This window comes from Boleophthalmus pectinirostris, unplaced genomic scaffold (genome assembly GCF_026225935.1).
Source record: "Boleophthalmus pectinirostris isolate CB_2022bp ecotype Guang Dong unplaced genomic scaffold, ASM2622593v1 HiC_scaffold_16, whole genome shotgun sequence".
NCBI classification, from domain to species: Eukaryota; Metazoa; Chordata; class Actinopteri; order Gobiiformes; family Gobiidae; genus Boleophthalmus; species Boleophthalmus pectinirostris.
In genome coordinates this window covers 17,693,554-17,718,866 of record NW_026571095.1, presented here as the reverse complement: position 1 = coordinate 17,718,866, position 25,313 = coordinate 17,693,554, and the positions used below count along the sequence as shown (strand labels likewise).

The following is a 25,313-nucleotide window of genomic DNA, read 5'->3' as shown; positions in this document are numbered from 1 at the left end:
TAGTGTGATAAATACATATTATCTACACCTGCGCACTCATCTACAGGAGCTGTAATCAGGCCTATCCGCCCCGCAGGAGGACTACCACCAGGAAAATAAACCAAGTGTCTCCCTGCAATCAAGTCACACAAAGTCCTCTTTAACAGAAATTAACACTTTTTTGCCTGGATGCCTCAAATACAACCAAAGCAAATGTGATCAAAGCAGAATGAGCACTGCTGACCGCCGACTGCTTTTGTCACACAATAGTTGTTTTATTAACAGAACCATACATCATTTTGAGTCTGTTGATTTCTAGCTCTAGACACATGAGCGGTACAGATTCAGACCTCTGCACCAAAAGCTGTGACTGGTTTCATTATTGTGTCATGACACAATAAAAGAAATGTGTAACTGGAACTTCACATCAGCGTATATATGAACACTCCAGGCTGATGGGGGCGACACAGTGCCTCCTGAACAGTTACATTTATAGCAGCGCTCAAACAGCTTTCAGATGAAATGCAAACATAAAGCGAGGATCATTTATACATTTGCCTGAATGTAATGTGATATGAACACAAAAAGTTAGCCTTCTCTCTGAGCCGAAGCTAAAAGGACAAACATACCGCTATCATTGGATTTAGTGATACGCTTAAATTAAGACATAAATCTGCTTTAAGTCCGAAGCAGAGAATTGCTTTTTAACAAACTGAAAAACTTGCATTTGCTCAAGATTTCACCTCCACTGTTACTTCATGACAAAACTCCAAACGCAGGTGGTCTGGATGTGAAGTGCATTTTGATCCCAGAATCATTTGTCAAAACAAGCAACCAATGGCGCTCCTGGTATCCGTAGAATTTGATTTGTTGAGGGCCATACCTACTCAAATCCAGACCTTATGTAAGTATCTATGGCTCAACATCAAATAACGATTGTTGATTTAATACTCCGTGAGAGTAACAGGGACTTGACGAGCACATCTGGGGTCCTAGAGCAGTTTGTTTAGCGGCAAACAATCACGCCTCCAATGGCTGCTTCTTGATGCATTCATTATCCATAATCCATCACTTTCTTTTCCCTTTTTTCAGTGGGAACACTCTTTACAACACAACGCCCTTTCCTCTCGCCATTTTCATCCCACCATCTCCCTGTGTATTGTGTTGTGATGCAGAGTCCAGTCTCTGAGCAGGTCTAGTACAAGGGGACAGAGGAAGAGGAGGAGGAAGGCTGCAGAGTGCCAGACGAGTTAGAGCGTCTCATGTGCGGCAGAAGGTAGGTGTCAGAGCACAGCTGGTGAACGTCAAAGCGGTCCTCTTTACGGTAGGCCAGACACCGCCGGATAAACGCCTGAAAAATGACACCGCTTACATATTATGTTTTGATTTCATTCTATTTTAAGTCCTTTATAAGTCACTATGTACAAAGGCTATTCTGAAAAGACATTGTTAAAGCAATTATTATATAATTACAGACAACATGAATGAAAATAAGATCAGCGTAATGGATTACCATAATGACAACATAATCTACATAATAGTTTATTTTTGGAGACTATTCGGGAACCATTTCATCATTCATGCAAGATGCCAAAACAATATGAAATGTAAGCCAATGAATAATCCCATTTAATTATGCCTGGATCACTAAATACATTTAAAACACTATAGTGTCAGCATACTTTTTAGAAACCAAGTAGTAAGTAGTAGCATTTTAAAAAATGTATTCATTATATGACTACCTTAAAATTTATTAGATGACAATACAAGTTTTATACACTTTATTCAAAGGTGTGTATTCTAAAATGCTGTCAACTGTGTAGTACTGTCATCTTTAAGCACAATTTAAATTACAAAATAAACATCCAAATTGAAACAGAATGAATATGTGTCAATTGCATCATGAAACCTGAATCTGTGTAGGCCTGAGGAAACCACACCCTTTAATATTCCTAGATGTACAAAGTTTAGAAAGTTGGCGTGTTGCAACATAAACTGTTTCTATAAATGTGTGTGATGCAGACAGGCCCAGAGTGCATGACTGCAAGTGCCATAATGATGCTATCTAACTAGTCTAACTAGTTACTAACACATACACTTAAGTTACTGTGTTGCTTTTCTTATTCCATCATTATTTGGGTTTGGGTTTGAGTTTGGGTTTGGGATGGTCACAAAGAATACACCAGCAGCTTGGTACACTGTGGTTGTAAATCATATCAAGTATTAAACTAAATACTGGTCACCATATTATCAAGCTGTGGTGACTGTGATGTGGATTTATTACAACTGTGTGTGTGTCTTTGTGTGTACCTTGGCTTCAGTGCTGGCCTGGGGTTTGGCAGGGAACTGGACCTCTGTGGCTTTGAGGATGGTGTTCTCCTGTAGGATGTCCTGTTGAGATTGGTTATGACCAAATGGCTGTGGACACAAAAACATCCAGGAAACTCATGACATATTTTCCTCTACAGATAAACTGATGGGACAAATCAAGATAAGCATGTTCATAGGGTTGTGTTTTGTATTGCTTGAGGGTGGTGTAGAATATTGGTGGGCATGTATGAGCACATCAGACTGCCTTCATTAAATAATTACGAGTTGAAACATGCACTTACAAAAAGTGCTGGATTATCTCAAATTGTCAAATCTTAAAGTATCAACTGGTTTTAATTTAAAGAGCCTGTTTCTATAGATTACACATATATACACTACATGCAAATTCTGATTTTGTTATTTTGTATCTACCTTGCGCCCATAAAGACACTGGAAGAAGATTACGCCGACAGACCACACATCTACTTTATTAGAAATTTTGGGTGGCTCCTTTCCCACCACAAAACACTCTGGAGGCAGGTACCTGAAACACAATAAAAATCAGATGCACACCTTCAGGATAAGCTAAATAAAAGTTTATATAATATGTTTTGTTCATACCAGTAGGTGCCTGCTCCCTGCGACGTTAAGTCCATCCCATCCACACCATAGTTATCATCATCCATGATTTTGGACAGGCCAAAGTCTGTGATTTTGATTTCCCCACATGCAGTGCCATCTACTAATAAAATGTTACCTGGGATTCACAAAAAAGAACATTGTTAACAGTATTAAATCAACTGTAATAACTGTTGTAACTAAAGATTTATGACGCACCAGGTTTCAAATCATAGTGGATGATGGGAGGTTTGATCTCGTTGAGGTAACGCAGAGCACTGACAATCTGCATCACGATGGAGCGCGCCTCTTTCTCAGACATGAGTTTATTCTGTTTGAGATAAAAATCCAAGTCGTTCCCTTCACAGAACTCCAGCACTGTACAAAACCTGAGAGGAAAATTTGTAATAAAATGTTCTTCAAAAAAGGTAGAGAGGGCACATGTATCTGCTAGAACTGAATGTTATAGATAAAAAAATATATATTATTTTTGTATGTTGATTCAGAATCACATTTTGAACATCAATTTTTACTAGTCACATATAAGGCTCAATAATTAAGTGACAAAATGCCTTCAGGCACAACACAACCCATTCAACACTTCTGTTTCTGCTCAATGTCATTTGTAGTTTTTAATTTTCCAATGCAACCTGAGTATAATCTAAATGAATCCAGCCATAGAGGTCAAAGTTCACTCACGTGTCAGTATCTAGGGAGAAGTAGTCGTAGAGTTTTACTATTCTGGGATGGTCCAGTTGTTTGTGTATCCGGTACTCCCTGCAAGCATGTCTGAGGGACAGAAATACCAACATAAACAGCATAAATTAAACAGCTTATGTTTTGGCCTTTAGCATTGATTGTGATTATAGTCTCACTTGTGGTAGTTTTCTTTCTTCTCTTCCCTCCAGTTCTTGTTGAGTTGGTGGATTTTAACAGCTGCATAGCGCTGTTCAAACAAGTCAAAAGCCTAAGAGTGCCAAAATACACACAAATTCAATTAGTACCAAGAAAACATTACAAAAATAAAGGGAAAAGGACAATATACCTTATAGACCTCACTGAAACCGCCCCTCCCCAGTAAATGGAGCAGAAGATAGCGCTCATTCAAAGTAGGATGGTCTTTGAAACTGTACAAAAGTTATGTTACAATGTGAAAGAATAACAGTCACGTCTCTATATTACCTCGAGCAGGCATACATCAGGTTTATTATTGGTCCCTGTAAGGTGCTGTGCTTTGAGGCATCTATAATAAACTTACGCTGAGCTGTCCTCATTGTTTATCCTCTTCAGCTCTCTGATATGGAGATTTCTCACTCGCTCTAGACGCTCTAACTCAGCCTGGATCTCAGCCTCCTCCTGCAAAAACAACAGACAAACATTAAAGCAATTCATCTAGTTCTGTACAAATTCACAAAGCTAGGGTCTGATAAGGTGAACAAAATACTATATACAGCATATCATTTTCGAATTTACACCTTCATCACAAGAAATGTCTATAAATATAATAAAAAAAAGATTTTATAGCATGCAACTTTTTATGCTAAAAACAGATCAAAATAAAAGATTAGAAGAAAGTTTTTGTCATTATGGATGTTTTTATAGCACTGAAAAACATTCATCCTAACTCCACCAACTCCATCTCCACACTCCACAAACTTGACCCTTATTTGGCCTGGGGAAGGGCCTCCTTCCATGAAATGTTGTGCCTTTGGTTGTAATATTCCATATCGTGGCATAAAGCATATCTATTAACTATCATCATAGAGAATGTTCCGAAGTATGGTTTTAACTTTCTATTCCCACCGAATCATGCAGTTGGCTTTCTGCCTGCAGAATGTTACATACTATTACTTTAATAATGTTAATTTATATTTTCACTGACCTTTTTCAGATGACCAAGGCGAAGCTTGAATATTTCTTCCTGCTCATGATACTCAGCGAGAGTAAGCCTGACAACAAAAAGTATGTTGCCAGTGGATTAGATTAGAAATTTGGATTACACTGTAAATTCCAAAGGCCTACTCACAGCTGGGGCAGTGAAGGTTTGAGAAAGGGGTCGGAGTCGTTGCCATTGACAACCTTGGCTTTCCTCTGCTTGGGCTCGGAGGTGGAGGCCACCGACATGGAGGGAGAGGCGGGGTTTGGGGGTTTCCTTTTGGCCAACAGTTTTCTCTGGCGCTCTATGTCTTCTCGCTGTTGGTTGATGCTTTCCTGCTGTCTGCGAGCAGCCAAGCAGAAAAGGCATATAGTATTTACAACATATATACAGTAGCTATAATGCACTGCTTTGACAAGTCAAGCTTAAGGCAGTGAAATGAAACGTGCTAAGCCTTTATTAAAGAGCCTATGACAGTTTTTGAGACCTTGAGGTGCTTGTGTTCACTGTTACTTACTTGATGAGGTTCTGGAATGCATAGCCATCCGTCCACTGCTCCGTGTAGGACGCACCATGTCGCACGGTGGTGAAATGTCCCAGACGGAGGCGATCCTGCATGCTCTTCTCCCGACATGACTGCTTCTCCTGAGTGCTCTGGGGACATACAACAAGGGCCATTATACACAGTCATTACAAGGGGAACTATTCACTTTGCACACAAAATTATACATTTGTAAATTTAAATGTCTACACATAACTGATACAGATGCCATCCAGTGTCACCTGTACACCCCTTTGTGTGCACAAAAACTTATCTTTACCAACCAATAAAGTTACTCCTCTCAAGTGTTTTGGGGATGACATATCTCCTAAAAGAAAATGTTCTGTATACAGCAACATACACAGCAATGTGGCCGAGTAATGCCCGTACCTTCTCTATAAGCAATTTCTTGCTCATGGTGATGCACTTATTCAGACGCTCTTTGTATTTCTCCAGGAGCTTCTGCTGCTCATCAATCTGCCTCCGTAGGTCACAGTTGGCCTGCAGTGCAACAGACGTAAGGCGTGGCTTGAAAACCAGGCCATAAAAAGTAAAGCATTATCACGGCCTCACCCTGAGTAAGTCATCGATACGGCCTTCTTTCTTCTCCAGGTCCAGGCTCTTGTTGCTCTCCAGCGCTGCAAGTTTCAATCCCGTTAACTCGGTCTGGGTGGGTCACATGATTAGCACAAAGGTAGTGGAGTGACATGCACAGATTTTTCCAGCAGAAGCCTGAATACCTGGACAAATTTGCTTGATGAAGCTTTAAGACTGTGTTCCCCAAAAGACAGACTGGTGGGAGAGGAGCTGTTCTGTCGAATCTATGAAGTAATAAGTGAAAATGAACATCAATATATAATACTCTAAAAAGCGCACTATGTAACTTTTCTGGAGGAGAGAATGCCAGCTGATGGTCTCCATGGAGATATTGGGTTGTCTATAATGTTCAACAATATGGTATTAAATGTATCTGTTAAATTAATTTCAATAACAGATGTGTTCAAAAAACCTTGGTATACATGGATTCTTAGTGTGAGTTAGGCCGCTTCTCCACAGACCAGACCTGTACCTTGATCTGGTGACGTCACCTCATTTCTCCATCGGTATAGATACGTTTAATTCCATATTGTGGATTGTTCCATGTAAAGCAATCAAATCTTCATGGCTATAAACAGATGCGTTAGGGTTATAATTAATACTTACAATTGAGCCAGGGGCAGAGTGAGAGTTTTGAGGAGAGCGCCGGGTTGACGGCAGACCTCGAACAGGACTGGAGCCATTTCCACCTTGAAACTAAACAGAGAAATAATGAACAGAACTGACACAAATGGATATTATTATTTTTGCAACAAAGTGTGAAACTTACATCAAAGTAATCACTGATTTTTGGCCCACGTGTTGAGGTCTTCCCTGCATACATTTAAAAAACTGATTAATGTTTGTAAAAGGGAACATTCAAAAACAGAAATGAACAACCAGTAAAGTAGATGCTTTTATTCATCAAGCATTAAGTTACGAATACATTTTATATCTTTCAAATGTACCTTGACTGCTTTCTGAGTAGGTGTCCGCTTTCCTCTTTCTGCCTCTAGATGATTCAGAGTGCTTTTTCTCTGGAGTCTGTTGAAACAAAAACAGAAAAAAAAGCATGAATCCCGGTGGCTTACCCAACAAAGCAGTTTCTACAGCTGCAACTCAGAAGATGCAGAGGAAAGTACATACTGAGTAGGCAGGGGAGCTTCCACGTTTTAAATCAGAGTTCTAGGACAAAGAAGAGGAGAAAGAGGTAGTGCAGGAGAGAGGGCGAGCAACAAGATGCATGCATGTCTCATTTACACCATACAAATAAAAAAGTAAGGCATTTAAATAACTTAACATGTTTTCTCAAAATTGGCAACACTATATTATGTCTAATTAAAGTGTAGTTATTATAAAGCATGCAAAAAGACTTAATTCATAATAGTTTATTAAGGATGATACTTGCTTAGTAACTGCCTTAATAATACAGGTACTAAACTAGAATCATTGTTAATTAACTATTATCAATTATTATGAATTAAGTTTTTGTTCATGCTTTGTTAAGGCTAATTAAGTTGTAGTTATTATAAAGTGGTACCATTTATCCTGACTAAGGTAGAGAAACCGCACACAGACAGTTAATCAATTTACAATAAAATGCTATATTAAATATATTTAAATATATATATATTATATTTATATATTTATTTATTTTATACTTAAATACTGTGCACCTGCTCATGTAGAACTATGTGGTAACTTGATGTTTTAGTGTGCTTTGCTGAAAAGGTTTACCCATCTACCAACCTGGATAAATGTGTTTATTTATCAAAGTACAGTATCTTGTGCCAATTTGCAAATCAGAGTTTCATCAGAAATGTAGCTTACCTCTGACTCTTTGTCACTGGATGAGCCGAGGCTGCCGTAGCTGTGGTTAGACGATTCATTTGCCAAACACTGAGCAAAATAAGATGAAATAAATAAGTCCTGTTTCACATATTTACTCATAGATCTATAACAGAGCATGAAGTTACAGAGTGCAACTCAGTGTTTTTCATAACAAAGCCTTTCAGTTGTTAGGTGTGTCAACTGGCTCCTCTCCAAAATCACAAATATTACTTCTGAAAAATCACTGATACTGTGTAACCTGTTATATTGTACTAGAAATTATTCTTTGTACTTCTTTGTAAGCTACAAAATCCTTAATACATGGAGTGAACGCTTAAGGATTTTGTGTGGTGTAAAATGAGATAGCATTTTTTGTGGCCTGCGTTACCTTGGCACCTCCACTCCCAGTGCTACCTCCTGTGTTGCCACTGACACCTCCAGTGAACCTGGCCTCCAGCAGCTCTTGTCTCCGGGGGTCCAGGCTTTGAAGCTCCTCCATTTGACCTAGGGGAAAAAACAAACACTGAAAACCTGAAAACCAAATACGTAAAACCACTTTTGACTGAGAGATACGTTTAATTTAGCAACAAAAAAAGAAAAACAAGAGTGAAGATTAAATACTATCTGGGGGTGGATTTGAGAAAATTGGATGATTAGTCGATATAAATAGAAGTCGGGCTTGAGTTGACTCGACAGTGGGTTGTTATTTAACAATTGTATTTTCATAAGGAATATTATAAAGACATATTTTTCTTAAGACGATAAGTTGGTCAAGCAACCACGGCTCCTATGAACAATGCAGGACATTAAGAAGAAAAAAGTAATCTTGAAGCACACAAACAGTAAGGAAGCCAAGATAAGGTTGGACACACTGGAAAATATTTTCTTACACATGTTTGAGACCAAGTCATTCAGAGTTGTGCAACATTATTCTGAGAAATGGGGCTCATGCTTGGTCTAAACACTTTCTTTACTTTTTGGACAACTTCCAGAAAATAACAATCCAGGTGGTTCTTCATATAGACGTAGAATATTGACAAATACAGTGGTCAAAATATAACTGAAGCCTACTGTCTGATAAAGCAGCAGGGTGGGCCTTGAGTGACAACTTGTTTCTCTGGAGAGACATAAACGTGTAGTTTCTGTGAGTCAAGGTCCCAGAGACACATGTCAGCCCTGGTGAATGCTTTAAAAGATTTGGCTTGCTTCCTTACTACACGTTTCCTGTCTGTTTTTTACAATGCAAGCTCCACAAGTGTTGTGTTGTGTCCAAAAGTGGCCACACACAACTCTTCACATCCAGGCCCCAAACCTGTAAAGGTTACATCAGGACAGGAGGAGGCTACAGGGGGGTTGTAGAAACCTCTTTTTTCAGCTTTATAAAATGCGACTACTTGTAAATATTTATTAGCTGAGTGAAAAAAAAAATCATTAATATAAACTTTCAGTTAAAGTTAAACAGTTAAACATTAATTTAACGGACTTTATAACACAATATTTACTATTTAGTAGTTAAAGTACAGTCTATTGTAGCTATGCACGCAGTGACTGAAAAGCAATGCTGTGAATTACATATAACTCTAAGTATAAACTTAAGTCCTAGTTAAGTGCGGGAGAATTTAACTACAATGCAAGGTAAATATTGCCATTGTGGCATCTAAATTAACCAGTGAAAGTCTCGTTTAAAGCAGCTTTTAGACCAAAAAAACATCAACCTATATATGCTTTATGCAAACGTGAGCTGCAGCTTCTTCAGAGTGGCCATCAACTGAACTGACAGCTGACGTTTGGCTACAACACCGCATCTCTGAACTTAACATCCATTTCTCTCCAACAAACGAAACTGCAGTGGAGAGAAAATCACACAATTCTACGGTAAAAAGCGCAGTTTAATGTGATCAGAGGTCGACCCTCGACTTATTGTGCTCCTGTACCTTCCTTGCTCTTTGCGGTCGCCGTTATTTGTTGTTGAGAAACGGTTGGGGACGAGGACCAAGATGGCGTCGCCTCCAAACTTCCTCCACTTCCACTGTTACTTTGGACACTCATGAAGCCGCTTCACCGCCGAGAGGAGCCAGCGCACACACGGCACACACGACTGTCCGCGGAAATCCCACACTCGCGTCCATCCTGTGACACCTGCTGAAGGCAAACCGGACTGAAACGAGAGTCCAGGCGGCTGTAGCACTACTACACGCCTCGCATTGTCGGAGCCGTGCGGGTCCCGCGGAAGAGCGGCTGCTTCTCGCTGAAACAGATCCAATGTAACCTTTGCATGATGACCGCAGCGCGCTGTCAGCAGCATCCACTGCTCTGATTCTTGTATCGCGAGGCTGAGCTCTCCACAGCGCGATTAGGGACGGCCCACAGACATATGGCCTGACATCTCAGATCATTACACTGCTCCGGGGTTCACGGCTTTGTAAAGACCATGGTAAAGACCCAGAACAGCAGCAGTTAACAAACAACAAACAGAAAAATGGCCGAGAGTCAGTCTAGTCCTTCAACAAAATTAATACTAACGCTAGAGAGCCTAAGCCTATATATTCTACACAATTTATGTGTGTAACAACTAGACTATTAGCCTACATATAATCCACTGTCAATGTTTTCACCATTGCAATTAAAAGGACAGCGAGGTTATATAGACCCCAGGCTACTAAATGAACACCTTTGAGAGGTTTGGGAATAATGCAATATGCAATAGTAAGTCACATAACTAATTAATAATATTTATTACTTTACATTTGTTAGGTAAATTGCTATAGGCTACATTCCTTGAAAGCTTTGCAAGTGAGAGGGGTGGGGGGAAGGTGCAGGTGGGGGATAGTGATGTGGTCTGGACATAAGGTCTTTGTTCCAAATTTGGTGCAGTGCATCAATATGCCTTCCTGTATGCAGTGTACACAACACATGCTGCTGTTTTTCCTGAGACTTATAAATGTACTTGTAAAATATGTTGAAATATTTGATGGGTCTTTGTTGTCTAGTGAGTAATGCATTGATGTTTCTTGTTTAAATTGCCAATATGTACACCGTAAAGACAGCAGTTTTACGTTACACGAGCAGCAGTCTGTTTTTTGCAGTCTTATTGCATACCGAAGATACCACAAACATATTGCACCTCATCTGCACCTGCTGATGCCATCCTTTTTTGTCACATGGTTTCCATAGTAACAGAGAGAGGGTCTTGACAGACAACAGATAGTTGTGTAAAATGCAAGTAGGCCTACTAAATATGTGATGTGCAGTTTAAGATGTTGAAGTTCCACAGATTCAATTCAATTTAACTAAGACTTGGCTCTTTAGAATTTGTATCTGTATTAATTGCAGTTTGAATAAATAAAAGGCAAAATCTATTTAGATTTAAGATTTATTTTTAGTAATATTAACACATGTTAAAGAACAGTGAATTTTAAGTTACACCTGCACAAACATCAAATCAAAAAAAAAAAAAAAAAAAAAAAACAGCTCAAATGCCTTATTGCAATAATTTGGTGTTTACAAACACAAATTGTCATTCCTCAATTTAATTGGTTGAACTTTTCTTTCTTCATTGTACATATTAACATAGGACTGTATCAAATCTACCATTGTTTCGCTCTGAAAAAGAAAAGATACATTTTTGTTGTGAAAACCTTTTCTGTTAACCAATATGGAGCACAGGTTTAAATCAAGCTTTACCTTTGGGCATTCACAGAAAAAAGTGACTGCTCCCAAGAGAGTTCCTATGGTCATCTGAAATTGTGCACCTTTACTGTTCCAGCCTTTGAGTCGGTTAAATTGATACATGGCCAGTAACTCCTATAAAGCATGACAGCATTAGAAAAAAATAAGCATCATGTTACACGGTATATGGGAGGTAGAAATATCAGACTCAAAATACTTACTTTTGTTGCTGGGTCAATCAGACTCACACCCTGCTTGCTAATAGCAATCCTGAGATTGGTCGGGTAGCTAGATTCACAAGTTTGCTGTAAAAACAGATGGGGTTTAAAAATTTAACATTGGCTTTTCCAATCATTTGGCTTCATGTCCACAGAGCCACAGTCTAAATACCTTGATTTCAAAAAAAGATGAACCAAATGTAGGCCAGCTTGATATTGTTTTCAAGAAAGCAACTTTGGCCTCCTCAACTGTACTGCCACTCTGCCGGTTGTAAGATGAGATGACATGCTGCAAGAATAGTCATATGCCTTCATAATGTGCACATAGAGAATGCTGAACTCTTTACTGAAGTTACTAATCCTACCTTCTTCCATTCCTCTGGGGACATTATTCCGATCTGATCCGCAGGCACCAAGTCCTTCAGCATTTTGGGAATCATGACAAATTGTGATCGGTCTGAGTCGACGTGCACTCTGAAGAGCAGCCCAGCCAGTTCGATCATGTCCTCTTTGGTACAATCATGGTACCCCTCCAGATATTTAGGCACCTCCTGATGTGGAACAATACAACAAAAAATAAGGAAAAAATAACTACAAATCCGATAAAGGGTGATTTTAGGCAGTGCTGGAGGATACCTGTGGAAAGTGAAAGGTGAGGTCTGCAACAGAGTCCTTTCCTGGGCTCACATTGAACCAGAGCTTTCTCTTTAAGATGACCAGGTATGGCACTCTGGCCTGGTTTCCTAACATTGATATTAATACATTGCATTAGTTTTCTAAGAAATAAAAGTGTTACATGTCAAACCTAACGAGTGTCTTACCATCTTTTATCTTTTTCACTTTCATTCTCTTAGGAAGGTCTGAAGCTTGTCTTAAGCTGTCAAATAAATACTCCTGGTCTTCTAAGCTTTGTAACTATAAATCAAAACAAAACATCATTATAACAAACTGTTAAAATTTAATACATTCATTTCTTTAAGAACAAAAATCATCATACCGGCTTGTTTATCGTTTTCAAGTAAAGACCATATCCATCTGCTGAAAGTAGTTGGAGACAATGAGCAATTCTTTGGCAAAAACCCTTGATTGTGATTGTTGATGAGACTTCAACTATCTGTAATATTGTTGAAAAAAATGTATTAAGCAGTCAGTTATTGCAGTGGACAGGTGAATGTGACTGTTAAGGCTTACTTTCTCAGTTTCATTTGGAAAGTAGACTTTATGGAAAATCTGGGTGCTGTCTTGTTGAATGGCATCTACCTCGACAAAATGAGGTGGAAGTTTCCTAGGTGGTTTACTAAAGCAAAGAAAGAGCATACAGTAAAATCATAATGTTATTAGTGGTACAATGACACCAAATCTGTAAACCAATGAGTAATTGAATTGATGTTAATTTACCTGAGTATGCCTTGCAGCCGCTGCTGACACTCAGGAGACAGGGGGTCTCTGGGTCGAGACTCCAGGAACCGTTTGGCATGAACCATTAAACTGGGGCTGGGAGCAAAAAGGCCTGTACAGAGCCACAAAAGCTGCCACCCACGGGTCATACTCAGCCTGGAGATAGACACAGGTTTATGGTCTATGTGTCACAAAAGGATTGGTTAAATAAACTCAAAGAAGCTGCACCTGTTATTGTTGGAGGTCATCTGCTTCATGATCTGACAGTAGATCTCATCCTGCAGAGCCTCGTGCTGAGTGGCTGGACCGAAGATCTGGTCCGTCAGTTCTATGGGGCTGCGCACTTGCTTAATGGGGTAGTCGCCCATATATTTGAGAATAGGTAAGAGACACTGTCAAGGCAGTACTAACATGGTTTTATTATTTACAGGCAGTAAGCAGATGCAATGAAAATGTCAGACCAACATAAATTAGAATGATAAGGATATCAGTGAAGGCATTGCAGGCCAAGTAGCTGAGATCCGAGTTGCGGACTAGGCTCTTGAGGAGAGGCTGTTTGAGTGGCTCTCTGGAGCTGACCCACAGTTTCTCTCTGACTCCTCTGCGCACCCCCTGTCGCCCGGCTTCTGTACCTGGCAGACTGTAGGGGGGAAAAACAACTTTTATTTCATTAAGTATGTTTATTGTTTTATTAAAAGGAAAATTATAAATTAAACAACATTGCTAGAATCACAACTCTACATTTTAGTCATAGTCATAAGATAAATTATTAAGAACTAATCCTGAAGTGTGTTACCTGAAATGTTCAAGTGCAAATTCTTTCAAAGACACAGGGGCCACGGTATGTTGAGGAAAGTTAGGTGTTGCAGGTGCATTTCGGCTTGGATTGAGCACATTCTGAAAGAAAAGGATGCATTTCTTTCATAAAGGACTAAAGCTAAATGGTACTAATGTTACACTAAACCGCACATACTATTGCTGCAGGGCTGGGCATAGTGAGAGTGGGCAGGAACTGAAGTATGCTTTTATAAACCACTCCAGTATCGCCGTTTCTCTGATTGGTGGCTATATACATGTTGTCGTGAGGAGGGTGTTCATTTTTCCTAATCTGCAACACGTCTCCTCGTCTACATACAAGATGAGTGGGGTCTTCTGTGAGGAACAATGTACAACGATAATAACTGTCATAATTTTAAAAGACTATACATCTAATAATTACTGCCCAACTTGTGTACTGTGACATGGGGGCAGGGATGGTGATTGTACCTGGTTTACTGTTGTCAGTGAGGACGATTGCAAAGTCAGAGCGTTCTCGGAGTCCCTCTAGATTTCTCCTTATAAGTGCAGTCATTTCTTCAGCCTCTGCAGTTTTCAGCACAAACTCTCCTTGAAAAGTGGCCAGTGTGACCAACTGAGCACTGAGGTATCCTTCACTGCATACATACAAAACATAGGGAATGCCATTATTAAAATAAATCTAATAAAATAAAGAATAAAATTGGGTATGATTCATACCTTTTCATGGATGCATTTTTAACTTCAATATAAGGGAACTCAAGTAAACGCTTGTCTGGTCCATCAAGAAATATGATGCTGCTCCAGTTGACAGCAACGATAAACCGACTTTTATCCAGATCAGGTCCTACAAAGATGAGCAGAGCATTGTCACATCTGACACACCATAAATGCTCAGCAGTATACTGACCTGATGTCATTGTAACTTCATAAAACCTGGAGAAGAACACAGGCCATTTTTGTCTGGCAAAGTCAACTAGTTCTTCTTTTGTAGTATCTGCGCTTTGCCTGCCATAGTGATTTAGAGCCTGGAAAACATGTTTAGCATGGCTTTTTATCAGAAGAAGTTCTAACATGATATATCACTGTATATTGCATGTCTTGTAATATGCATATGTATAGGTCAACTAAAATACAGTGTTAATAAACATATATTTAAGTACTGTATTATTAACTCTCCCAATGTACCTGAGAGTGTCCGGTGTTGATAAGTTGTATCCATTTGTTCATAGATTTACTTTCAATTAGAGTTGTGGTTATACAGTCACCAACCACCTTCCTGGCATTGAGTGCATTATACTCTGAGCCAAACTGAATGTAGTAGTGTTGAACTGCCAAAAGCACATAGTCATCCTCCTGGGAATCACACCAGGATTATTACAATAATAACAATAATAATAATTGCAGTGTCTCAATAAAGCACTGTTGTGAAGTGCCTTACCTTGTCACTGGTGTATCTTCCAGACTTTACTTCCCTAATGACCTGTTCATAGATGAGAGTGGTGCTCACTGGGTCAAGGGAGCAGTCATGCCATGGTGTGAACAGCTCTTTGCGAAACAACAGTTTCCAGGGAGTGTTCTTTTCCTCTTTGCCCTGCCTTCTCATCTCCTGCTCACACTGAGACACTGCGTCCAAAACATGTCTCCCACAGCTGCCCAGGGACCATGTCTGACAGTATAGATGATATAAAGAGATTAACCAAATTTAAACTGTGACACAACTGCATAAAGGGAAAAAATGGCTCACCTTCTCTTCAAAGTTAATGTATAGAGAGAATCCATAGGTGTCAGCCAAGTCGACCTGGTTGGCCACAGTTTGACAAACCTCAGCTGATGTGGACGCAGAGTCCAGACTCACTGTCACAGTCTGGTCATTCATTAGCTGCACTGAGGTGTCAATGGGCTTTTTGTTCCTGGCAGCCTGATGGAAAAGAAAAAAGCTCTCAATAATCTTACTTTTGGGATCAAAAAACTTTATTAAGTGATCTGTTCGCAAATTACTTGCTACCTCCAGTTCAATCCAACAGGCCACCTCTTTCCTTTCTCCATTGGTCTTTATACGCTTCAGACGTTGAGAGCAGTACTCTTTGTATCCATTAGGACCTCTTTGGATGAAATTCTCCAGGTACTACGAAATATGATACATGAATAATGACTAACTTAACTTATAGTTTCTAGTTTAAGACAGAATTATGTTCTTAATTATTCCCAGGCAGGAAACAGCAAAGAACCATGGCCATATTGTGGACTGTGGCCTTAAGGTTATGATTATCTGGTGAACTGGTTGAAACCAACAAATAATTGGTGATTTTTTTGTTATTTTTCTTTTATCTTTAAGACAATAGTATATTCAGATGTCATCTTTATTCGTTTTCCATAATAATGTTTTAGTGATCTGATTTTGTGACTTAAGTTTTACCGCACTGACTATATCAGTTAGCCTCATGGGTGTGAGCCACAGCCGTCGTGGTTATCAAGTTGTATTTCAAATTGTGATTACTTTACCATCTATTACAGTAAGTGAATAAGGCATAAGACACAGGGCCAAATGTCATGTTTCAGTATTAAAGTTTCAGACCTGCATGAAGAGGTCTGTGGGAGGGAAGATGCCGAGACAGATGGACAGAAGAAGCCACCCTTGTTGGCGACTGTAGCTCTTGTTATTATTGACCAGCTGTTTACAGATCTGACAATAAATCTCATCTCTGTAAGAAAAATGATCAAACAGTTATTTTTTTTCTTTACACTTCTTGTATACTCCCAATACGTGGTTTTACCTTATTCCTGGTCTGGATATTGCATATCCAATAATAGTGTGCACTTTTTCCAAAGAAGTCATTGGTCGATCCAGTGTAGGGCCCTCTCCTATCAGAATATCTTCTGTTTCTTCTTCTGGCTGTTGTACAAATGTATTTGGTAAAATATTTCCCAGAAAAAAAATATTATTATCTTTACTATCTCTCTTTACCTCCTCCGGGATAATAGATGCTTTTCTTGCTGTTCCACCTCCTCCGAGCTTCTTCTTGTTTTTTCTTAATAATAGCTAAAAAGTAAGTAAAACTACACTGTCACACAAACTAATTCAAGACATGCAAATCAAATGCAATAAATGTAATTTATTTCCCCAAACTGTCATACATCATACAGATTGAACTTTGATTGTTAATTACACACTGAAATATGTCCAGTGCACAATAGACAAATTTTTTGATATAGAGCAATAAGATATTATATTTACCGCATCTATCCCCACCAGGCTGCTCAGTCTTCTGCCCCCTCGGTTTGGAACTGCACTTGAAATGGTGCTGGACGCCAGTGACACCGAGTCATTTGATCTGGACTCAGGATGGTCCCCCATGAACCGCAGAATGATCCACCAAACTGTGAGACAGGCCTGAAATATACATATCATGGTTAATTTTCTTCTCCACTGTTATTTCTATCTTAGTTCTTATTGTTTTTGTTTTGATACCAAAGCATCTCCTTCATCGTCATGAGCCAGCAGTGGTTTTTTGAGTCTGTGTGTAATGTGGGATGGAGAAGCATTGCCCTGGAAGTGAAGATCGCAGAACTTGTTGAAAGAAAAGGGGGCACTACTGTCTTCAAAATAATCATCTTCTTCTTCTTCTTCTTCTGCCATGGATGAGGTCCTACTTCGGTCTGACTCCTTCTCAGAAATCACTATCTTGGGTATGTACTGCCATTTCCAAACAAATAAATAAATACACAGGCATCAGGATGATAATGCACAAAACTTAAAAAAAAATCACTAACCATAGCTTCTTTAGCCACAGGTATATCTCCTTCGGCAGATTCCAGATCCGATTCTCCGTCGGTCGTTAGTTCATCCACCACTGCATCCTCCATTAACTGGAGTCCCTCTTGTACCTCCCTTGACATTTTCTCACTGATCTCTTGCTGTTTTTGCATTATTTCAATTTGCGTTGCAGCAAAGTACCCCTTGTCCCTCATCTCATCTTTTTGTCTATCTCTTTTTATTTGGTTCCACTTCTTTCTTGCCATGTATCCCCGAACCTGCACATATAATGACGTGTAGAATGAAAAAAGGTTAAATGTTTGCACTGGATGGAGTAATTGATTGATAAAATGTATAATCGTGCCTGAGACTGTATTGTGATGGCTGCTGCTCGCTGTCGTATGTACTGTTTTCGCAGCTGTTTGTTTTTTATTGCGGCTATGAGTCGTTCAAAACCAAGCTGGATCTAATTAAGAGAAAAAAAAGTATAAAGTTACAAATAATAAGAGTTTGGAATAATGAAATAGATTGCTAACCTTTCTTTGTGCTTTATCCTTCATGTGAGCTCTCCAGTGTTTCTGTAACACTAAAACTGCAGCTCTTTTCTTCAGAAATAACTTTCTACAAAACAAAAACATTTTCAATTTCAGCATATCAACTAAATGGTCAAGTGTATGGTGATTTAGTTTTGGACATTGCACCTGTCTTTGATTCCCAGCATGACTCTTTGGATGACTAGAGCAACCCTGCTTAGCTCTTCTTCCCTCAGCCGCTCCAAGGTCATGTCATGCGCGTCCTGTCAAAATAACATTTTATTAGACATTTAGTTAAAACATACAGTCTGTAAAGATTCTCAAATCTTTGCATGTACATTTATTACCTTTAGAAAGACCTTGGTTCTTCCTATTTTCCATTCGTCCTCTTGTTTGATCACAGCTCTGCAGATGGCTTCACAACAGGCTGCAGCACTTTGCTGGACACATATTAATTATGATGAACAGACATTTATCGCATAAAAGTCATTAAGACAGACAACAAAGATATCATTGTACTAACAGTGTTTGGGTTGCAGATGGTTGTCTTCAGAAGCACTCTGTACCGTTTCAGGAATTCCACAAAAGAGTGTCTAATGGGATATCCCAGTTTCCTGATGCGGATTGTGTCCATCATTCCAGAGTATCGCAGCTGCTGTATGCATAGCTCTCTGTCAAAAAACTAAATCCAAAGAAGAAATATGTTTAACTTATAACCATAGATGAAAATGTGAAAATATATCAAAGGTAGGTAAGGTAGACCAAATGAAGATCAGTGTCTTCATTTGTTCAAACACTTTTATTTGATTCCAGTGCTGGACAGATTACTTTGCAAAAGTAATCCAATTACTACTGTGATTACTTTACTTCAAAAGTAATTTGATTACTGATTACAATAAGTTACTTTGAAGAAAAAGAACACACATTTTTTGGTAGGGAAAAAGAAACTAAAAGTTACTAGGCCAAGTAACTGTAATCTAATTACTCAATTTTCAAGTGTAACTAGTTACATTACTGCATTACTGAAAAAGTAATCCGATTACAGTAATCCTGTGCTTTGTAACTAGTTTATTTCTAATTCTTTTTGCTTTAAACATTTCACAACATAGATAATAAGTATTTTAAAATATGTAATGTAATTTAGCAATGGTGATGTCAGCAAATCATAGCTGATAAAGTGGGGCATTCTGCAGATATGAAGACGTCACAAAAGTGTACTTTACACTTTTCCAGTGACTCCTCTAAACCAGGACACTTGTCTATATTTTGTTTTATGGACAGATGAAAGAAGCCAACAAGGATATTAGTTGTGCTATACTTGTTTATCCTAAAGGTACAATTGACTGATTCTTAATCAAAGAGCCATTAATCATTGGCCACGCGTTCACCTCTGAAATCTTATCATTGTTTGGTTTGAAGCAGCGAATGAAGTATGGCTGGCAGGCAGACAGAGCCTTCATGAGGGAGTCCAAGGACTGACGAAACTGACCACTCAGAGTCTGCACCTGTTTATGGTTATCAGCCTGGCCCTATTGGGAAATAACAAAATATATGATTATATTACTCCAAATCAAATAATATTGATAAACACTGACAACAATTTCTAATCATTTTTATTTTTATTGATACAGTTATGTTTAGAGTAAAAACACACAGTATGTTGCTACTTACCCGGAATGAGGTGGGAGGTTTTATGCTGATCCTGTGGTTATTGGTCACTTTGACTCCATTGACTCCATTCACAGAAAGTTCTCTTTCAAAAGTCTGACGGAGCAACCTATTTTTGGAGGATTCTACCATTCTGATCACATCAAAGCTGATGGCATCTCTGTTCTTCTCCAGAAATCCTACAGAAAACAAAAACATTCTTTCACATCATAACATTAAAAACACACTTTTGACAAGAGATAGTTTACCTTGAGAATTGTAGTAGACCACACCAGAAAAGTGATGAACCCCAAAGTCTGTATCGTGCTCACTCTTTGTAGGGATGTATAATTTGCTTCGTTTATGCTGGGTGTTCAACTTGATTAGCAGGGTGCCATCTGTACCCTGCATGTCACCAAAACGAGTATGATTAAAATAATGTAGAAATTTATCATGGATATTATAGGACTTACCTTTGGAAAACTGGTTTCCTCATCAATCAAAGCTAGCAGGTTACATGGTTTGACAGCGAGTAGATCTAGAATGTTTTGGTTATCGCTGAAGGTGATGTTATTCCATACAATACCTTCCTTCTGATACTCTTTCTGCTCCAGTTTAAAAATATGTCCCACAAAAAACTGCTGTAGCTTCTCATTGGCAAAATTTATGCATAGCTGTTCAAAACTGCAAAACAAAACACACATATACACACACACGTTTTGTTGCAATTAATGTGAAAATTAATGGGTGAATATTTGTACATATTTTAGTGCTTCACAGCATAGGGACCTGCCTTTCTTACAGAGACAAAAATCAGGTCCCCATGACGTAAACCCTTTGTTATAAGATCAAAAACATGGTTTAATGTTCAGATGTGGCTTAAAATAAGTTAAGGTTAGGCAAGTACTGACTATGATTAAGGTTAGGATCAGTCTCCAGGAAATAAAAAAATGTATAGAAACCGAACATTGATGCACTTACCTGTTTTTGTTAAAGTTCTCAAAGCCAAAAATGTCCAAGAGTCCCACCGACAGGAAGGAGGATTTGTGGTTTGTCTGTAGTTTCTTGTAAATTACAGTGTTTATCTTATTCACTATCCACATGAACAGTTTATTGTAGATGGCCTTGAATTAAAAAAAAAAAAAGTATACATGTGTTGAGTTAGAGCTGTGTCCAGTTGTAAAATAAAGCAATCTAACCTAACCTAAAATATGAGTTGTCATGTCCATGTGACTACAATTTATCATAGTTTTAGTCTACCACAAAATATTATTTAATTTTTACATGACATTTTCACTACACTGCAATCACATATAATTATTTTGACAATATAACCTAGTCAAGCTTATAAACTGTGAATATTTACTCAGATTTCCTTGACTGTGGCCAATAAGGAAACTGGCAGAGAATACAGTTCAGAGTTGTTACCTTCACAACGGCGTCTCTACAGTCAGATGCCTGTTCACAGCTCAGGGGCTTGGTCACTCTCTCTCTGTTCGTCATGAAGGAGCGCTGGGTCAAACTGTTGGTCAGAGACGATTTCGGCACCTGCAAAAAGCTTATTATTAACATTTATTTAGATATGGATGAAACAAATCCATCTTATAGGAGCTTTAATGATATGCTCAAACCTGTAACAGTGATGCTGCTACGTTGAAGTGCTTTGATTTGCTGATGTCACACGTGTCCAAGTTATTTTGTGTGTTTGCTAACAAAGAAAGTAAGACAAAGATAAATCACAAAGGTTTTAAATGGCCCCAAATTCTGAATCTTGTCTAGATGACCACTTAAGTTTTTTGTTATTTAAAAAAAAATTGGAAGTCAAAGTGAAAATTAACAAACAGTTCAGTTCATTCAGTTTAGTGCTAAGACACTGCACTGTTTTACCTTGCAATACACTTTACACAGCTCTATATTCAAGTGTTTGAACTCTCTTACCCTCAAATCTAACATTTCCCAAATGTAAAATGGCTGCCAGTAGCTTCACAACATCCTGACACTGGTTCTCAGAGAAGGTCAGAACCTTCATTGCTGCACTGATGCGTTGGTAGTCTTTATCATCTTCTCTGCTGTCACAAAGGATACAACCTCCCTACACACAAAACACAGCAATTATTCATTATTATATACACTGGCTGGCATAAATTACTGCAAGGAAATATTTACCTTAGTAAGAAATGTGTATTCTTTGGCATGTCCAAGGCTTAACACTTTTTTCTCCTCCTCTGATAGTCCAGCCAACAAGCAGTAAAAAATGTGGTAGTTGCGTTCCTCCAGACTCTTTATGAAAAGAGAGATGAGCCAAATATTGACTTTTTAATGTGTCAGGGTTTCCCTTCATTTACAACAGAGGTGTGTGTGTGTGTGTGTTTTTTTACTCAGAGCCAAGATAACTGATGACCTGTATGAACGAAGTCATATATTGCATATAGAGAGATAAGAAGAGGTAGTCTAGGCATAAGGGTTACTCTAGTTAGGTAAATATATGCGTGTTAAGTAAGTAAACAATAATAATAATTAAATAATATTTGTAGGGGTGTCAAATTATCGCGTTAATTGCGATTAATTAATTACAGTCATATTTAGCGCGTTATGTTTTTTAATCGCGTTAATCTCATTTTTAATCTCTAACTTTACAGTTTCTGTATGCGAGTTGCTTTATTATAAAATCTGTTTTTATGTGTTGTTGGGACAACAACACACACACACACACACAAAAAACACATTCATTATTTTTTTATTTCGGTAATTCCACTCATTGCCGGAAACCCACACAAAACGCGCGCAGTAAGAGCGATGTAAACGTCATGTTAACGTTTGCCGCGTTAGTCGCACAATGGACGAGGTCGAAGAGCCAGTAGAACAGAGGCAGCAGTGCACAGGTAAAAACACATTCGTGTCTTGGAAATTATTCTCCCGACGTGAAATATAAAAGAAAATAACAAATATAAAATCGCCTACAACTTAAATGTCACTGGTGAAAACAACCTGCATAGGCTCATGATGTCTGCACTACTGTCCTATAGTGACCTGCCACATGAGGGGAGATGCACACAAACACACACAAATACACACAAACACAAATACACACAAACACAAACACACCTTCATCATCGTCATTAACCTGAGAACGCGCGGACCACGTTTCTTTCCGTAGTTACTGCGCGGACACCGACGTGCTCCCGTGCGCCGCGTCCGTTTTCTCGCGTACGCTGCGTAAACCGCGCTTCCTCCTGTGCGCCTCTAAACTAGAACTAACACCAAGACTAAAACCGGGACTGACTAAAACCGGGACTAACCCAGTCCAGGACTAAACCACGACTAAACCAGGACTAAAACCAGAACTAAAACCAGTGATCTCATATATAAAGCATTTCTCTATCAATAATATTTTTAATATGGTTAAGGAAAGACTGGACTTTTTATTGTCTTTAAGTAGACAAAAGTTATTATGTTCAGATTTGCTCATCTTTGCTACTTTACAGCAAACAGTTTCTTATTCATGGAGACTTGGGCTCAACAGTCAATTTGGAGAGATTTGTTAAACAATAAATGACTTTATAAAGTCACTTTTTTTTTGTTCTATATCAGTCTTTTGATCTGCCACAATAATGTAATAATGAATTTAAATGAAAATACCTCAACTTGAAGGCTTTTCTCAGCATTTTTTAGGTGAGATTAAAAAGAGATTAATTAGATGAATTAATTACAGATCATAATTAATTAATCTCTCAATTTTTTTAATCGCATGACAGCACTAAATATTTGTACACATATGCTTTTTCAGCTGCTATAGGTTCTCAAAACAAAACTGGGTTTAAGAGGCTTATTGCAGAAATTTAAGAATGATGTCCGTTTAGGAAATTGCTGACCTGATGGCACACACGAGATTTCTCCAAAAGATACTGCTCGACACGTGCACCTTCGATCACTCCGCTCTTATTGAAGAAGATCTCCAGGTATTTCCCAAAGCGACTGGAGTTGTCATTGCGAACTGTTTTTGCATTTCCAAAAGCTACATGGACAAAACACAAAGTTGGATGTCCAGTGTTTAGGTTGTCTTAAGTTATTAAGAACAATGTGTTTTGTTTTCAATAAAACATGCCTTCGAGAATTGGGTTTGATTCCAAGATTTGTTGCTCTATCTCCTGTTCAGAGAGCTGCCCACTTACAGCAGCCAAATAATGGAGGAGCAACTTGGTGCTTTCTGTTTTTCCAGCTCCAGATTCTCCACTGAAAACAGTTTTACAATGAGCAAAAATTATAATTAAATTGACTGTTATGTATACCCGATTCAATCAGACCTGATTATACAGCACTGGTTCCTCGAATGGCGTTTCATGTTGTAGTAGCAGGACTCAGCGATGGCAAAGATGTGAGGAGGGAGTTCTCCAAGCTTTCGCCCATGATACAACTTTATCTAAGAAGTAATATACAGTTCCTTCACACTTGTGTAAAATAATACAAATCATCATATTTTAGTAAGTCATCTGAGTGCAATTTACAATTTTAATAGCATTTATACATGCTTACCTTTTCGTTTGAATACAATGGGAAATTCTGGTAAGGGTTTACTGCCACCAACACAGACCCGATGTACGTCTAAACAAAACAGAAAGTTAGTTAACTGTGGTCTTTATTACCATTAAAAGCTAATTATTTTTTAAAGAATTATTTTCACAAACATTTCTATTCATGTCTTTATCTTCTGTCTTATTTAAAATATTTTAAATACATTTTTATAATCATATGGTACATTCTTACATAGATGATGCCTTTCTTGTGACGCAGCTGGAGATTTCGCAGAAGTCCAGCCTCAGTCATGTCTCCGAGTTTGATCATGTCATCCACTCCTTCCACTGATGTAGGGTGCATGGTTCGGACACTGGCTTCTAGCTCCGGAGAAAGCCATTGCTCCTAAAATAAGAAGTATATAATTAAAATAAAGACACAAGCTCAACATATGTGTTTCCTGAAGATTAAGTGATATCTACCTGTCCATCATCATCCACCAAAAAGCGTTGACCTGATGGGGTTACTTTGACTCGGGCTCCAATGGGGACCCCAAATTCTGAGTCCAACCACACCCACTCCCCCTAAACAGACAAGTAAACAACAAGTAAATCAAAACATGGTTGCATATTAAATACAGTACATTTACCTGATTATACAAACAAAATACAAAATTTGCACCTTTCTCAGAGTTGCCATTTTGCCCTTTCTGCTCCCTAAATAAAAATAATAATAATAATAGCAAGATTGACTTTCACCATTGGCAAGAATAAACTGTCATGAAAATATTTTTAATAAATAAAACATACATCTTAAAATGAATAAACAGTACTTGCCTGTCTGTCAGTAATCCGTCATTCTCCACAGCACACAGTAGAGTCAGCAGAGAACACCTACTTCGAGCACTGACGCCTAGACTTTATGGCATTTTGACTTTGAACTGACTGTGAAGGAAGAGGAAGAACCTGATCACCTACTGAGGGTGGTACCAGTCGGTAATCCAGCTTGATTTCCCTGAAACATAAAGCTTCATGTGATAGACAAATGGTCATTA

The 25,313-nt window shown here is 38.5% G+C and overlaps 2 protein-coding genes across 4 annotated transcripts; both read right to left on the bottom strand.

The window, feature by feature from the left end:
• Positions 1-233: 233 nt before the first annotated feature.
• Positions 234-10,150, bottom strand: LOC110173475 (serine/threonine-protein kinase tousled-like 1-B). Of its 2 annotated transcripts, XM_020939484.2 has the most exons (22): positions 9,665-10,149; positions 8,119-8,234; positions 7,731-7,799; positions 7,047-7,085; positions 6,869-6,944; positions 6,691-6,734; positions 6,528-6,617; positions 6,065-6,145; positions 5,898-5,990; positions 5,715-5,825; positions 5,301-5,437; positions 4,934-5,125; positions 4,790-4,856; positions 4,166-4,263; positions 3,953-4,034; positions 3,783-3,874; positions 3,607-3,696; positions 3,127-3,296; positions 2,911-3,046; positions 2,722-2,833; positions 2,290-2,397; positions 234-1,330 (listed from the first exon to the last, which is right to left on the bottom strand). In XM_020939484.2, the coding sequence occupies exons 1-22, from the start codon at positions 9,777-9,779 to the stop codon at positions 1,175-1,177; spliced, it is 2,274 nt and encodes a 757-aa protein (XP_020795143.1). In that variant the 5' UTR covers positions 9,780-10,149; the 3' UTR covers positions 234-1,174. The 2 variants fall into 2 exon arrangements, with proteins under 2 accessions (XP_020795143.1, XP_020795144.1); XM_020939485.2 differs by lacking the exon at positions 7,047-7,085 and having other exon boundaries at positions 9,665-10,150.
• A 941-nt stretch (positions 10,151-11,091) lies between these two features.
• Positions 11,092-25,284, bottom strand: LOC110173433 (unconventional myosin-VIIa-like). Of its 2 annotated transcripts, XM_055151910.1 has the most exons (49): positions 25,092-25,283; positions 24,941-24,971; positions 24,742-24,843; positions 24,512-24,664; positions 24,281-24,349; positions 24,052-24,167; positions 23,853-23,980; positions 23,620-23,762; positions 21,914-22,027; positions 21,686-21,839; positions 21,379-21,455; positions 21,176-21,295; positions 20,729-20,871; positions 20,221-20,431; positions 20,017-20,152; positions 19,772-19,947; positions 19,489-19,629; positions 18,624-18,782; positions 18,448-18,540; positions 18,269-18,363; positions 18,104-18,188; positions 17,932-18,033; positions 17,585-17,845; positions 17,283-17,507; positions 17,049-17,204; positions 16,779-16,853; positions 16,588-16,706; positions 16,389-16,515; positions 15,819-15,938; positions 15,558-15,731; positions 15,252-15,479; positions 14,999-15,166; positions 14,721-14,838; positions 14,531-14,657; positions 14,282-14,448; positions 13,989-14,167; positions 13,812-13,912; positions 13,504-13,655; positions 13,244-13,397; positions 13,016-13,171; positions 12,809-12,914; positions 12,615-12,731; positions 12,439-12,532; positions 12,254-12,360; positions 11,983-12,168; positions 11,790-11,906; positions 11,621-11,704; positions 11,415-11,534; positions 11,092-11,333 (listed from the first exon to the last, which is right to left on the bottom strand). In XM_055151910.1, the coding sequence occupies exons 2-49, from the start codon at positions 24,956-24,958 to the stop codon at positions 11,232-11,234; spliced, it is 6,375 nt and encodes a 2,124-aa protein (XP_055007885.1). In that variant the 5' UTR covers positions 24,959-24,971; positions 25,092-25,283; the 3' UTR covers positions 11,092-11,231. The 2 variants fall into 2 exon arrangements, with proteins under 2 accessions (XP_055007885.1, XP_055007884.1); XM_055151909.1 differs by having other exon boundaries at positions 14,531-14,838; positions 25,092-25,284.
• Between the last annotated feature and the right edge of the window lie 29 nt (positions 25,285-25,313).

Excerpts from the sequence above, each read along its gene's own strand:
- LOC110173433 (XM_055151909.1), bottom strand. Across the intron at positions 20,872-21,175 it reads GTAGAGACGCCGTTGTGAAG|GCCATCTACAATAAACTGTT; the intron begins GTAACAACTCTG and ends TTTTAATTCAAG. Across the intron at positions 18,189-18,268 it reads ATGCTGGGAATCAAAGACAG|AAAGTTATTTCTGAAGAAAA; the intron begins GTGCAATGTCCA and ends TTTGTTTTGTAG.
- LOC110173475 (XM_020939484.2), bottom strand. The coding sequence starts at position 9,779 with ATGAGTGTCCAAAGTAACAGTGGAAGTGGAGGAAGTTTGGAGGCGACG. Across the intron at positions 4,264-4,789 it reads GCCTTGGTCATCTGAAAAAG|GAGGAGGCTGAGATCCAGGC; the intron begins GTCAGTGAAAAT and ends TTGTTTTTGCAG. Across the intron at positions 3,297-3,606 it reads TTCTCCCTAGATACTGACAC|GTTTTGTACAGTGCTGGAGT; the intron begins GTGAGTGAACTT and ends TTTTCCTCTCAG.